This window comes from Patagioenas fasciata, chromosome 3 (genome assembly GCF_037038585.1).
Source record: "Patagioenas fasciata isolate bPatFas1 chromosome 3, bPatFas1.hap1, whole genome shotgun sequence".
Classification (NCBI taxonomy): Eukaryota; Metazoa; Chordata; class Aves; order Columbiformes; family Columbidae; genus Patagioenas; species Patagioenas fasciata.
The window spans coordinates 103,796,937-103,811,088 of record NC_092522.1 but is presented as its reverse complement, the minus strand read 5'-3'; the positions used below and the strand labels follow the sequence as shown (position 1 = coordinate 103,811,088).

Sequence of the window (14,152 nt, the reverse complement as noted above, 5' to 3'; positions counted from 1 at the left end):
GTCTAAGCCAGTCACTTACTGTTCTGTTTCTAACTTGACCAACATCTTTTTGCCTGCTGGTAGAATCCCCAGTTTCTATCCAGGTGAGACTGCCTGGAGCTAAATAAAATTCCTAAATGATAAGCATATATTCCATAAGACAGACACAGGATTTTCCTTTGATTCCTGAAGAGGCATTGGAGGTACCTGTGTGGGAAAGGAGAAAGAAGGACTAGAGATTCTGGGTAAACTTGAAACACCAGTTAGTCTAACCTTTATGACTGCAGCTGTGAAGCAAGAGCCTGACTACTAAGGCAGAACAACCTGTTCCAGCGAACGTTGTTAAGACACGTAGATTGGTGAGGAAGGAATAAAGAGGTTCAACTGCAAACCGAAGCTTCTATCATCACAGTGTGCTAGTTACCTGAAGTCAACCAGAAGCAACTGAGGAACTTGCATCGACGACTGGATACAGCTGGTATTGTTCTTATTTATTATTGCTATGGGGTAAAATAAGTGGTTATAGTGTCACTAGTGACGCTGGGCACTAGGAGGTGAAAATCCTCATGGAGGAGCATAAGGAGGCATTGACTGGCCAGGGCTCTAACAGAATTAGGGAAAAGAGAGAGAAAAAAAAATGTGATGGAATTTATTTAAGCAGTGATTCAAGAGACACATTTATGGTACATGGAACATAAAGAGAAGCTTACAAAATGGAAAGAGAATAAGAAGGCTTTGGAGTGAGGTGTGAAGTTAAGTTGACAAAGAAGAGGTGAAGCAGCAACATCTCATGCATTGCAGACTAATTGCAGGCTAATGGGAAACAGAAGTTGAGATTTTGAGAAAATTTTGAGAGAGATGGTTGGATCAAGCAGGAGAGGGCTTGAGAGCGTGTTCTTTCAAAACAGAAATAAATTAGGATTAGAAGAAAAAAAGGTAGGATATCTTGCCTTGAATGGAGGTAAAAGAATGAGAAGGGAGGAAATATTAAAGGAATATTTGCCCAAAGGCTGGACTTTGTGAGGTCCAATTAAGCAGTGGACAGGGAATGGTCAGACGTCACAGGGTCAGCATGGGTAGGATAAACATCCTGAACTATGTCTACACCCAACACAGGTTCTTTAATGAGACTGGGATATATGGCACTGCTCAACAGCGGTTGTATACCTCCAGCATCTTCATAAAATGTTCATATAGTAAAGAGAAATGGGGGATAATCTTGAGAGGTACTGAACAAAGAAATTCCAGTTCTTCTGCATTATTTGAATTATCTCAAGAGACTCAAGCAGGCAGAAACAGCCACTTTCATTGCTGCTATTTTCCCCACAACTGGTAGATCGAAGTCTGGATGCTCAGCATATCTGATATTTTTTTTTTTTAATTTTGGGAATATCAAAGGCTTCGAGGCAACTATTATCACTATTTGTTCTGGAGCATAAGGAGCTGATTAATTCATGTAAAACTGACTGTAAGTGAAACAGAAAAAGAGTTTGTGGAAACTAGTGCTGATCTCCAAGTACTAAGGAAAATAAACAAGTAGATGAATATGTTATGCCGTGTAAAGACTTCCTGAATTCTTGGCAGCCATGGAAGCCTTGTAATACAGGTTTTCTGAACGAAGTTGAGTACACTTCCTATTAGCTGAGAGGGAAAATGCCCTAAACAAGCATGTTCAAAGTGCTTCTTGGAATACCTGAAGTTTGTGTGTAGGAATACTGCATAAGTACCTGTTGGACAAAAATCAGGAGAACTTTGAGAGTATGTGTAAAACATTAACAAAGCAAGTTTACACATTTGGTATTGCTATGGAGTTCCTTAAGGCAGGCATGTAGTAAATCTCCCACAGAACTGAAGCAAAGCTCCCACAATTAGTAGTAAATCTCCCATAGATTTGAATGCAGACAGCAGATTAGTGCGTGGTAAAGGAAGAAATTTTGGTTTAAAAAAGTAATTTAAGAAGCATGTCACTGAAAATAAATTATTATGTGACAGGTCAGCACAAGCTGTGTGTATATGCATGGATCTGTGTCTGTAATTGTGCAAGCTTTTCTAAAACTTTGAGAAGAGAGGGATAAAACCTTTTGAAAAGTCAATGGGTTCTTGGCTTTTTAAGTAGCAGTAGACTTTTCATCCTCTATTGGGAAGATTACCAGCTCAGGTTTTATTTACACTCATAGCACTTAGTTCAGCATTTAGTACCACTAACCATAGGTTTTTGGCACTCTGGAATTAAAAAATGAATTAAGATAACCTAAGGCAGGAACTTAATTTCCTTCACATGCTACTCAGAGGACAAGAGAAGTTTCTGTTATCCCTCTATTTACTAATTAGTTCCATTCTCCCAATAAGCCAGTGTTGAGATTTTAAAAGACATAATAAAAATCAATATAGGTATGAACAGAAAAGAGACTTTGTCCAGGATTCATTTACACTGATCAATAGCATAGTTGAGTGCTGCCCTAGTGAGGGTGGGCTATTTTCAAGCATTTGATGCATATTCATGCGACAGGCTTGCATATGATTGTCAGAGGGGACAAACCATGTGTGCAGTTCCAACTCATTGTATCCTCATCAGCCAGGGTTTTGTTGTTCTTCTCAAAGGGTGGACTCATTTGAAGTGTATGTGAATTGTGATCAATAAAAGGGTCTCATCTGTTACTTAGCTTGGCCACACTGATATTTCTGCACTATTTTTGGTTGGTCAGTACATAAAATATCCTGGACAACCTTCCTGCAGCAGGGCATATCTGACCATGATATTTATTTTCCCCAGTGCTCCTTCAAGGGGTTAATGACCTTATAATAATATATTTTCACCATATTTCAAGGCCTTACTGTTCACCGTACAGACTAATAGTAGCCACACAGCTGTGTGCACAATACCTGCATACTGAGGACTCCAGAATTTCTGCAGTGAGCTGGGACAATGTTCTTGCCCACAAAACAATGCAGGCTTCTAGTCTGTGCAGGCTTTTGCCTTCATCACCATCAGCTGCTGCAGGATGCCCTACAGCTGGACCCACGGGGAGTTCAGTCATGTTCTCAGTTCCTGTCTGGTATATGCCAAGTGTACATCCAGCCAGAAGAAAGCCTCAGAGTGCGTCTGTATGTTGGGCTCAAAAAGGAACACGAAAGATGCTGTCAAGAATTGTGGCAATATGATGGAAGACAGTGCAGAGTTACATAATTATCAGAGGCCAACCTCATCAGCCAGGATTCCTCCCGATCTCCATCCCTTCACTGCCGTCACAGGTAATTTCTGTCCTTTTTGCCATTATGCCATGTCTCCTGCAGATGGAGCAAAAGGCAGAATTCAGCCTGGCTTATTCTAGATTTTTTTGCCCTTGCATATCCAAGGCAAATCTTTACAGAATAAACAGTCGTCTGCAATGAATGGATGAATTTGACAATGGGAGTGAAACTGCTTTCTCAACCCCATCCTGAAACACATTTCCCAACTCACTGCCAATGGTAATTGAAGTACCAGTTGGCTATATTCTGTATTCCCACCTCATATACTCACAAACACTCATACATGTCCTATAATAATCATCCTGCAGCCTCTGCACAAACTGTAGACTCCCCTCTCACTGAAGTTCTCACTGGTTGGCCTTGTGTCCTCCATATGCATCTCCTAAGCCTCTGCCTTTAAGGTGCTCTCCCACCACTGGGAGGGTACGAGTCTGCCTTGGAAAGCACAGGGAGCAGGAGAAAAACATGGGATCGTGGCACTTGGATTCAGGGAATGAAGAAAAAAAAGTGATAAAACTGAAGACATCCTTAACTATCATCGGCTATCTGTATATTAGTAAATACAACAGAGGAGCTACTGATTCATTACTGCATGCAAGGTTTAATTATTAGTGTGCTACCTGGAAGAAGTTTGGCTTGAGCCACCTAGCAGTTTTCTAGATGGTTCCTGGATATTGGGCATTGGTTCCATTTGAAGCAGGACTTTGGTCAAAATGAGCTTCTGAAGCCCAAATTTCTATGGATGGGAAATAGTGTGCGCCAAAATCATCTTCAATGGGCAGCTGGGATATAGCCACCCCATTTCTAAGTAAAAGGCAGCCCACTCATGGGGGGCTGCATAGATATAGCCATTGAGGCAACAAAACACAGATATTGTTGTAAGGTGCAAAAAATCACATTCAGTTCTTGACTGCGGGGAAGCCTACTGAACCAGTATGAAGAGGCTCTTAACTACAAGGGGCAGATCATCCAGACTGCAGGCAGGGCTCCCTGCCTAGAGGTGCTCTTTGTTCTTCTATCTGTGACATTTTGAAGTTGCTGAGAAAGTCTTCCAAAATCAAGACAGGGCAGAGAGTCAGGAAATTTAGCTTTGGACAGGGCATGCTGTAGCATCCAGCCAGAATGGCCATAAAAATGGGAACTGAATATGACATGATATGGAAGATGAGCATCACTGCAGGAAGAACTATTTTGAAATACCTGAAGCGATCATAATTACCATAATGAGGCACCTATTAAAAAGTTGTCACTAAGTGTGGTTGTAGTATCAGTACATTCAGAAAGTAACACAAAACTATTACATCATGGCTAAGCCTAGTAGTAATTAAAAAATTAGATTTCACTTGAGAAGGCAAGAAAGGCAGTGAAGAGAAGGAAAATCCCCAAGAAAGACTACAGCCTTCCTGTGATCGTGTTTTTTACAATACAATTGCAGTTCCTTATATGTAAGCAAAAAAACTTTCTGCCTCAAGGTACTACAATTTAAAGATATTCTTTAAAGATGACTACAGGAAAAATAAAATCAGAAGAAGCTAAAACAGAGGCCCTTGGTGCATCAGCCTCATCATGTTACCTGGGAAAGCAATTTCTTCCAACAATAGCTCACCCAGATTTTGCTTGTTCATCTTTCTCATCCTTTTCTTGTTACCCAGGGGAGGTCTGGCATCTGTTAGGGAACAGAGGTTATTAAGTTAGTATCCGCCACTAGCTAGGAAGCACTTCCCAAGCATCTCTCAGGCCCTGTAGCACTTTTCCCCCTTCAGAGTCAGTAAATGGCTCTGACCACACCGCAAAGCTTTGCAAACAATTTATTCTTGCTTTGTGCAAGGATTAATCCTTCTGTCTGCAACACCAACTTGCTGGCCCATGTCATCAGGACCTCTATCACTTGATTATCAGTGTGCTCTTTACTAAAAACAACTATTTCGGCTGAAATTTCTTGTCCTGCATTTACTGCTGATCTGGAGCTCCCAGGCGGAGGTTGCTGGTGGTGAGGCAGCAGGTGTGCTCAGGTGTGACTCACCTCGGTGGCACACAGGTGGTGTCTGGGTGTGCGGGCACGGCTGCAGCCAAACCCTGGTGTCCCTTGGGGCTGTCTGCAGAGGATCTCGGAGGGAAGGTGTGGTGCCTCACACCAGCACATTAAATGGAGATACAAGCAGTAGATTTTATTTGCAGATGTTTCCCATAAACAGCCGAGCGTGGCTGCCTGTATCTAAACTCCTGAGGTGTCACATGAACGGATGGTGGTTTCACAGAGCTTGGGGAGGGTCCCTGGGGAATGGAGTTGTCACATTAGCAATTGAAAGCAAACGCACAAAACCCCTCCTGCCCAGTTATCCTGCTACTGTGGCAGGACCCAGTTCTCCCCAGGGAATGATGGCACATCCCTGTCCCTGACTGGGAACCAAGAACACATTAGACTTCAGGGCAGATTTCCCAGCTCAGGTGTCTCACCAAGAGGAGACCCAGGTTAGGATTTCGACTGTTTTGGGCCAATTCTCCGAGTAACAGATGTTGTGGCTTGATTTTTTTTTTTTTTTTTTTTTTGGTCACTTTTTGATGGAAACACCTGGCCTGTTATGGGACTGAGCTTTCCCCTGGTGAAACTTGCAGTCGCTGCCCATCACATTTGTGGCTGCCAAACCAAACCCCGGGCACAGGGCAGGAGCTCAGTGCCCTGTGGTTTCAGTGGAACTGCCCAGTGATGCTCGCAAGACTCAGCCAGGCTGAGTCACTGGGATGACAAGATCAGTTTTCACAATTATGGCGAGAATCATGTAGCAGAACTCTGCGACATCTATTTAATAATTTGCTGGCTTTAATGAAATTGGATAATTACAGGTAAAGATACTGGCTATGACATCACTGCTGCCTTTTTTTTTTTTTAATTGTGGAACATGCATCTATTAAATATTATGAACTTTTCAGTGGTGGTGATGATCCTTCTGTGACGCGAGGAAAACCACCTTGTAAACGAGGCTCCCGCCTAGAGGGGACCAGGGTCTCTGTCTGAGGCCCTGCCGTCTCCCCCCCGCCCCAGTGGTATGGGCGCGCCCTCCCTCCCCCTGAGGCGCTCGGTGGTTCATGCCGGCCGGCCGCGGCGGCGTCTGGCGCATGTGCAGTGGGCCGTATGGCGGCTGCCCAGCTGAGGGCGGTTGTTGTGGGAGCCGCGGTGGGTCGGACTGGACCGGGTGCTCCCGGGAGGCCGGGGAGGGCGGCTGGCCGCCCGGGGCAGTCCCGGAGCCGGGAAGGGCCGGGCCGCGAAGGGCCGGGCCGCCATCGCTGAGGAGCGGCGGGTGCGAGCGAGGTCTGTGCGCCGGGGTCGGCACCGCAGGTCTGCGTGAGGTCCTCGCGGCGGCTGGGCCGGGCCGGGCCGGGGCGGGACGGGCCGGTGCCGGTGCCGGTGCCGCTGCCGGCGCCGCTGCGGCCCTGCCGGAGCCGGCGCTTGCCGCAGTGGGTTGCGCTGTTCAGGGCCTGTTCGTGCCAGTGGATTAGTGTGTTTCACCCCGCTTTTCTCCCGGGCGATGGGCGGAGGGGAAGCTGCTGGGTCTCCACCTTCGAGTCCGTGTCGTTCGGTGTGAAGCCGTGGGACGGGCGTAGGACCTTGGGGCCGGGACTGACCGTCAGTCACCCGCTTGGAGTGGGGCATCTGCCAGCAAAGGCCGTTGTGAGCAGGTCCGGCAGGATCTGCGCTGTCGTGGTCATGGTGGAGCGAGGCCGGAGCATCTCTGTACTCTGGCTTTTTCATTGAGCTCCCACCGAACTCTCAAACGCATCGTGGTTCTGAGTATTTACAGGCTGCAGTGGGTCTAGCAGTCACGCTGATATCACCTCAGCAGTTCATAAAAATCAGCCGGCATTCAAATATTTCAATATTATCTGGCTTTTCCATCTCCATAAATCTCTGGCTCTGAACTGTGATGTGTTTGGGAAGTTTCACCTAACTTGAGGGACTTACTACTGGGCTATTCAGTTAATTATGCTAATGTTAATAACACATATTAATGTTGCTTGTCTGCATTCCATATTCTTAATGTATTTTTGGAATATGTTTTCTTTTGGAAGGTTTAATGTTCAGAAACCGATTGCAAAATCTTGTTTTGAGATATGACCCTAAAAACCCTTTTCTGTGTAAGTGTTCTTGCTTACTGGATTAAGTTTCAATAGTTTCATGTCCAGGCTCTGTATTTGAGATCCTGAATTGCACTCGAAGCTGTAGGAAGGGGTGGAAAAATCAGTGAGGGAAAAGCAGGGGAACAGGAGAATAATGGAGTAGAATAACATCACACTGCTGTTGAAATATAAGCTTCATAAGTAAGAAAACAGGCTTAGCTTCTTGTATTTTCTCTTCCTCTTTCTTTCCCTCCTACTTTGCCCTCTTCAGCTTCTGTTTCAGTACATTACTGTGTATTAGTACAGATTTTGTAGGCCAGTTAATCTGAAACACACTGCTTAAGATTTTTTGTCTGTCTGTTTACTTGTCTTTGGGGTGACTGTGCTTAATGGCAACAGGACCAAAGTTGTAACTGCCATGGAAGTGAGTCCTCCATGGTTTAGAAGCTATGTATGTGGATGACTTAAAATTCACTTATTTTTTTTCTCCTTGTTCCAGATGGAAAAGAAGAGTTCATGGTTTCTGATTTGCATAATAGCAGAGGCTGAACAGGCATAAAGGAGACTGTAGTGTGGGTGAGAAGTGTCAAGCCCCTTGCAAGGCTTTGCTCTGTAAAAAGAAGAAATGAATCCTACAAATGATGATCCAGTGTTTTGGACCATTTTTGACTGGGACTATCTCTTATGGGAAGTTCGTTTGACATTTTTAGCTGCTGGTTTTTTAATCTACTTGGGAGTATTTCTTTTGTCTCACTGGTTGTCTTCACGGATAAGTACCACTTATCGTGCCTTGTATGCAAAGGAGAAGGTGTTTTGGAACATGGCAGTCACACGTGGTGTGTTTGGACTTCAGAGTTGTGTTTCTGGGTTATGGGCTTTACTCATAGATCCTGTTTTTTATGCTGACAAAGTGTATTCACAGCAGAAGTGGAGTTGGTTTAATTGTTTAATAGCTGCTGGATTTTTCTTGCTTGAAAATGTAGCTGTTCACGTGTCCAACGTTATTTTTAGAACATTTGATGTGTTCTTGGTAGTTCATCACTTGCTTGCTTTTGGTGGCTTGGCTGGTCTGGTAATTAATGTGAAATCTGGACATTATCTGCCTTTGATGGGAATGTTGTTGGAGATGAGTACTCCCTCAACGTGCATTTCCTGGATGCTTCTAAAGGTAAGCATGTGATCATTTTCAAATTATGTTTGTAACAGTTTTCATGCATCTCACTTGTCCATAGGTAATCTGTGTAGTTTGTCTAGATAGCTTTTCAGCAAAACTGTGTTCATCTAACTGATATCCATGTTACTATGATACCTGCTTTTGTTGTGATGACATTTCTGTAGTACTCCATATAGTTTTCTGTGGGATGCTGTGTGCATGTGGATAGTGAGATGGTATAGATTCATTCTGAGTTTGGGATGCTGTATGGAATATCATAGCTCTACATGGAAAAAACGCCTGAGAGTGTGTGTATGTGAAAGCTGGATATTTGCATTAGTTCTACAGATTCCTCTGTTCCTTATCTTGAAGTAACAATCTCATTTCTGCATACTTTCTATTCTTGTTTTTTCTAGGCTGGCTGTGCTAATACCCTTTTCTGGAAGGTAAACCAGTGGGTGATGATCCACCTGTTTCACTGCCGCATGATTCTTACTTACCACATGTGGTGGGTGTGTATTTTCAATTGGAATTCTGTGATAGAAAATCTGGGACTTCTTCATTTTATTGTTTTATTCTCTGGATTATTTGCTGTTACACTAATACTTAACCCATACTGGACATACAAAAAAACTCAGCAGCTCCTCAGCCCAACTGACTGGAACTTTGAAAATAAAGCAATGGAAAATGGAAATTTTAATGGTGAAACACATCAAAAGAAGAGGATATAACACTGAAGCAGCTGCTTCCTAGTAGGGCAGTGGAAGAATACAATGCAAAGTAACTCTTTGTCCATGAACTAGAAGCTTTTGCAAAGAGCTCATTAACACAGCGATTCCTTGCTGGTAGTACTCTGTATGCATCGGAAGTCTTTAAAAGCATTGTTTATGTTTCATGTGTGCATACATATAAGATTTTCAACCTCTTAGTTATGAATTACACCAGCAATTTTGTCAGGTTGGACAGTATTTCATAAACTAGGAGTGACATGTTCCCTAGTGATATCCTTTATCCTAATGCTTCAAAGTGGCTTTATGGTTAATTTGTCTATTAAGCTCAGCTTGAATCAAGTTTAGCTTAGATCCTATTTCACATATGTTGGAGACACTGATACTAGAAATTATGTGAGTTGCTTATTAAGATAAATTATGACCCAAGTTAGGTATGCATGGGTACCTAGTTCCTGTGTGCCATTAAATCATTCCAAGTGGCTGAACTGGTCAGTGACAGAATGCAGTCATGGCTGGGGTTGGGGTGGTTTTTGTCTGGGTTTCTTTTCTTTTTTTTCTTTTTTTTTTTTTTTTTCTTCTAAGTGCACTTGAGGAAGGTGATTGTTTCAGTGTTCTCTGTCAAAGTGAACTGTAGTTTCCAGGTCACCCTCAGTATGGGGAATTCATATCCACCACAAACATGCATGTGGGGGTGGAAGCCTTTGTTATACTGGTGATCCAGCTAGGTAGGTAATCGTAGTGCTCACTTCTGGACTTGAAATCAGTGAAATATAAGAGGCAATGATACAATGTTTCACTCTTTTTCATTCTTGAAAAGTTTGCTGGTTGGTTGGTAAAATTATTTTCTTTGTAGGTTCCACTGAGCAGTTCCACTAGTGCTCTGGTTATGGTTCCTGTCATTTTTGGAAATTCTCTGAGTTATAGAGGGTTTTAGAATCTGAGGTGACTCCTCTGGAGGAAAGCCCAAGTCATCTCCTTTAGTTCAATTGTTCTTCTAGTATTTTTATTTTACTTTGACGAGCATACAAAGTGATGTTAACAATCCTTTGCACTTTACTTGCCACATCGCTAAATCTTACCTTGACCTAGGTAATAGGGTAGTTTTTTTAGATAGGGGCATGGCAAATTGTGGTGCATGTTCTCTTGCTGGTGGTATTGGTCTGATGGTTCCTGGGTGAAACTTTGGACAGCAGATGACAGTGTAAAGATCACGCTAGAAGAGACTGACGCCTAGTGGCAGGAGAATGCCAAAGATAATTAGTTTTGACACAGTGAGATAAAAAGCCTGACATTTGAAACTTTCTCATGTTGTGACGTGACTGCTACAGTTTTATTTTCCAAAGTAATAAGATCGGGCAAACCCAATATGTGAAGACTTTCAGGTCAAGGCATGTGTTTAAAGCTTTGTGTACTGATCTGTGATGGAGCATATTGTTTTAAATGTGGAAGGGAAGCACTGTTTGGTGTAAGCAACCCCATTTTATTAATTTTTGGTGGGAATGTCTTCGATTTTATTCCAAGTGAAGGGAGGAAGCTAGTGGTCAGGTTGCTGTGTTCCCCAGTTCGCTTTGTGTGAGCACAGAGTTGTGAGGGGGAGGAAACTTCTTACTGTTAGATCACAAAAGCATAGCCAGATCTTGTTGATAATGATGAAGTGGTGAATATCTGAAATTGCCCATTCAAAACTAGGCTGAGAGAGCCATAATAATTTTACACAGCAATGCTGTCTGTTATCTTGCTGATATTCAATTGAGAAAATACGAATTTTATGCTACCTCCTTATTTCTAAGCAGGCCAGAGTGAGGTTGCAGTGTTATCTGTCTGGATGCCATCCTATAGAAAAAGGGATTCTCTAGAGGTTGAAATTACATACCTCTCCTGAGGGGTTATGTGAGGGAGAGTAATGCTAAAAGTACTTCAGAAAAAAGCAGGGGGATGAATTCCTCAGAAACAGAACCCAGAAGTGTGATCCAAATGCCCATCTTGTCGAATGCAAATCTCACTTACAGGAGTTCCAGGGGGGAAGGCAGAGAATAAGTTACCAGATACCAAAATGATGGTGTGCTCTATGCAGCTTGAAACATAAAGGTTCAAATTTTATAAAACAAGGTAATAACTATAAAAATCTCTGCTGCAGAATTCTGAAGAATCATAGCATAAAATTGAAGCATCAGAAGGGCAATAAGTTTTGAGCCAAGTGTGTAATTTTATAGTGGCTGGCTAAAGGAGGTGAAGTTTCTATGTGCTAAAATAAAACAATATGGGGGATTTGGTTCAGTAGTGAATTTGGGGCTGCCAAAAGAGTTGAGGTGTGGTCCAAGCAGATGGGTAGTTATGTCAGAGGTACCAGACTTCTAAAGTTTAATATTTTTTGTTATTAACTTGTGTAGTGTTATTAAGAGCATTTTAAATATCTCATTAGAAGTAACTGTTACCATAATAAGACAGTATTTTTAGTATGCATCTCAGTGTGAGATTTTTGACACAAAGACTGTTCCAGCATGTCTCAAACGTTTTGCTCATCTTACTTTATAATTACAAATACCTAAGAGTGTCTGTTAACCTGAACACTGCTAGACCTGCTGGAACAAAAGCTGTGCAATAAAGCAAATAAGAACACTCACTTTATTTCTGTTTTGGTTTGAGGGGTGAGGGGATTTTACATTTCAACTAGAAATGTATCAGGACATAAAAATACAGACAACTTTTCTTCTTCATGTTGATAGCCTAGAGTTGGAGTTACCAGTTCTGTTACACAAAGCTCTTTTTTTTTTTTTTTTTTTTTTTTTTTTAAATACTCCAGTGTTTTCTTTACTGCCTTTTGGCAGCTCCCTTCAAGAGAATTTTCTGGTTTATGATTGTGGATGACTGTCTCGTTCTTCTGAAACAAGACTGAAAAGTTCTCTGAATGTTGGTGTCTAATTACTCTTATAACTAAGTGCTGCTTTACAACCCAAAGGTAGACTTGCCATAGTTAGTTTATAAATTTTGTTAATGTGAAACTAATCCCAGTCCAGTTTCAGGAATGGCTGGATCAGGTCACAAGGTGTGTTGCTGCTGCCTGATTTTGAAAACTATTGCATAATATGTTTGGGGGTGAATTGCTCATTTGCCTTAAGTGACTATTAGAGACTTCATCCTGCTTTCTTGTTGGACAGGCTTATTCAAGGAGTGCTGTTTGTGTCACCTTTCTGGATGAATATTTTTTTTACATTTAAAAACCAACAACCAAACAAAAAAGCAACAACAAAAAAGAAACAAACTATGTTGGGTTTGTGTTTTGTTTTTTGTTTTTTGTTTTTGTTTGTTGTTGTTTGTTTGTTTGTTTGTTTGGTGGTGGTGGTTTTTGTTTTGTTTGTTTGTTTTTTAAATAAAAATATCTGATCTAGGACACCCTGGCCAGCCATCTGGTTCTTAGTGTCTTCATACAGCATTCCTAAATCACAGTTTGTGTTTGCCTCTATTTGTATCCTGTCGTATGTTTGTTCTAAAACCTGTTATCATTTCCCCTCCACCAATTTTTCTATAAGATTTACTCTTGCTCGCAGTGCTGGTGATAATCCTGCCATAGTCATTACCACAGCAATGTCTTTGTCTAATAGGTTTCAGCATGTACCGTTGGGCCCTTCTGCTAAATACCCATGTCCAATTCTTTCTTTTTTTTTTTTTTGCTTTTTCCCCGATAACACTGATTAAATATTGATGGCATGTGCAGTTACAAGACACCTTTCTTAACCTCAGGGAGACTCCCACTTGAAGTGAATTTAGAAGTGTTGAGCAAATTCAAGTTTGTTCTTGTACAATATAATGTTTATGGAATGGTAGAGCATCTCTAAACTGTCTGCATAAATAAAAGTATTTTATTGAACAATTGTCTACTGTGAGTTTTATTTACTGATTAAATTAATGACTATTATTTTTTACTTGCTATTTGTAGCTTGAACAGTTTTTGCAGTGTATGCGCTTAAAAAGATGACTTATTTTAAAATATTCTGTTAAATTTTACAAACATACTGTCATATCCGTGGAAGTAACTATTAAACCTTGTAAACAAATGCCCTTTCACCAGCATTTAAAAAATTATTAATGTTTAGTTAATGACTAAAACACTAGAAGCTATGCTATATATAAGTATGTATTAAAAATGGTTAGAAAGCATTACTTGGAAATGACCCTTCTAGCTTGTGTATTTGAAGTGTGCGGTCTATTTTTGCACTAGGCTCTAACTGTGAAGACACTTCGGTACCACGTAACACTTCATAGCTTAGCGTGAGCCACCTTAAATTAAAAACAAACAAACCAACAAACAACACAACAACAACAACAACTTGTCTCGTTGCTGAATAACAATATACAATTCTAAGCACGAACTGCACATCTTGCTTGGTGCTTTGCAGGAATGAATTCCTGATAGTTTTCAGCATTAGTGAGTTAAAGGAAAATAGCATCATTACTGGCATTGTAATAATTGTTATAAGAATGCACTGTGTAAGCAACTGACTGGCATTAATTTTGCTAGCTGCCTCTGCACTGAAGTCCCCAAGATTAATTGAAGCAGAAGTAAGACATTCATGTGTAAAGCTCCACTAACTGTGGAATGTGCGTGGGTACAGATTGGGATGAGAAGAACAATGTGTAATAGTATTTGTATGAATAAAGTCCTTTTTTTTTGTAAATAATCTGTAAAAGGGATTTAAATGTTATTGATGTTTTGCTATTCAGATGTTTTCAATTAATAGTTAACTATGTTTTCCTTAGTAGTTCTTACCGTATTCCCAGGAAGGTATTAGAGCACACTTAGGCTGACAGTCTTACTCAGCAATTACAGTCTTTTGGTCTTGTGTCATGGCACTGGTATTTAAATTGATAATTTGGAACAAAAAATAAGTTATGGTCATTAATTAAGTAAATTTTGCCGGTT

At 41.4% G+C, this 14,152-nt stretch overlaps 1 protein-coding gene across 4 annotated transcripts; it reads left to right on the top strand.

Annotated features, from left to right (window-relative positions):
- The first annotated feature begins 362 nt into the window (after window positions 1–362).
- Window positions 363–13,102, top strand: CLN8 (CLN8 transmembrane ER and ERGIC protein). Of its 4 annotated transcripts, none has more exons than XM_071807010.1 (3): window positions 363–457; window positions 7,847–8,515; window positions 8,917–13,102. In XM_071807010.1, the coding sequence occupies exons 2-3, from the start codon at window positions 7,973–7,975 to the stop codon at window positions 9,229–9,231; spliced, it is 858 nt and encodes a 285-aa protein (XP_071663111.1). In that variant the 5' UTR covers window positions 363–457; window positions 7,847–7,972; the 3' UTR covers window positions 9,232–13,102. The 4 variants fall into 4 exon arrangements, with proteins under 4 accessions (XP_071663111.1, XP_065691082.1, XP_065691081.1 ...); XM_065835010.2 differs by lacking the exon at window positions 363–457 and adding an exon at window positions 6,487–6,568; XM_065835009.2 differs by lacking the exon at window positions 363–457 and adding an exon at window positions 6,492–6,541.
- The last annotated feature ends 1,050 nt before the right edge of the window (window positions 13,103–14,152 follow it).

Excerpts from the sequence above, each read along its gene's own strand:
- CLN8 (XM_071807010.1), top strand. The coding sequence starts at position 7,973 with ATGAATCCTACAAATGATGATCCAGTGTTTTGGACCATTTTTGACTGG. Across the intron at positions 8,516-8,916 it reads TTTCCTGGATGCTTCTAAAG|GCTGGCTGTGCTAATACCCT; the intron begins GTAAGCATGTGA and ends TGTTTTTTCTAG.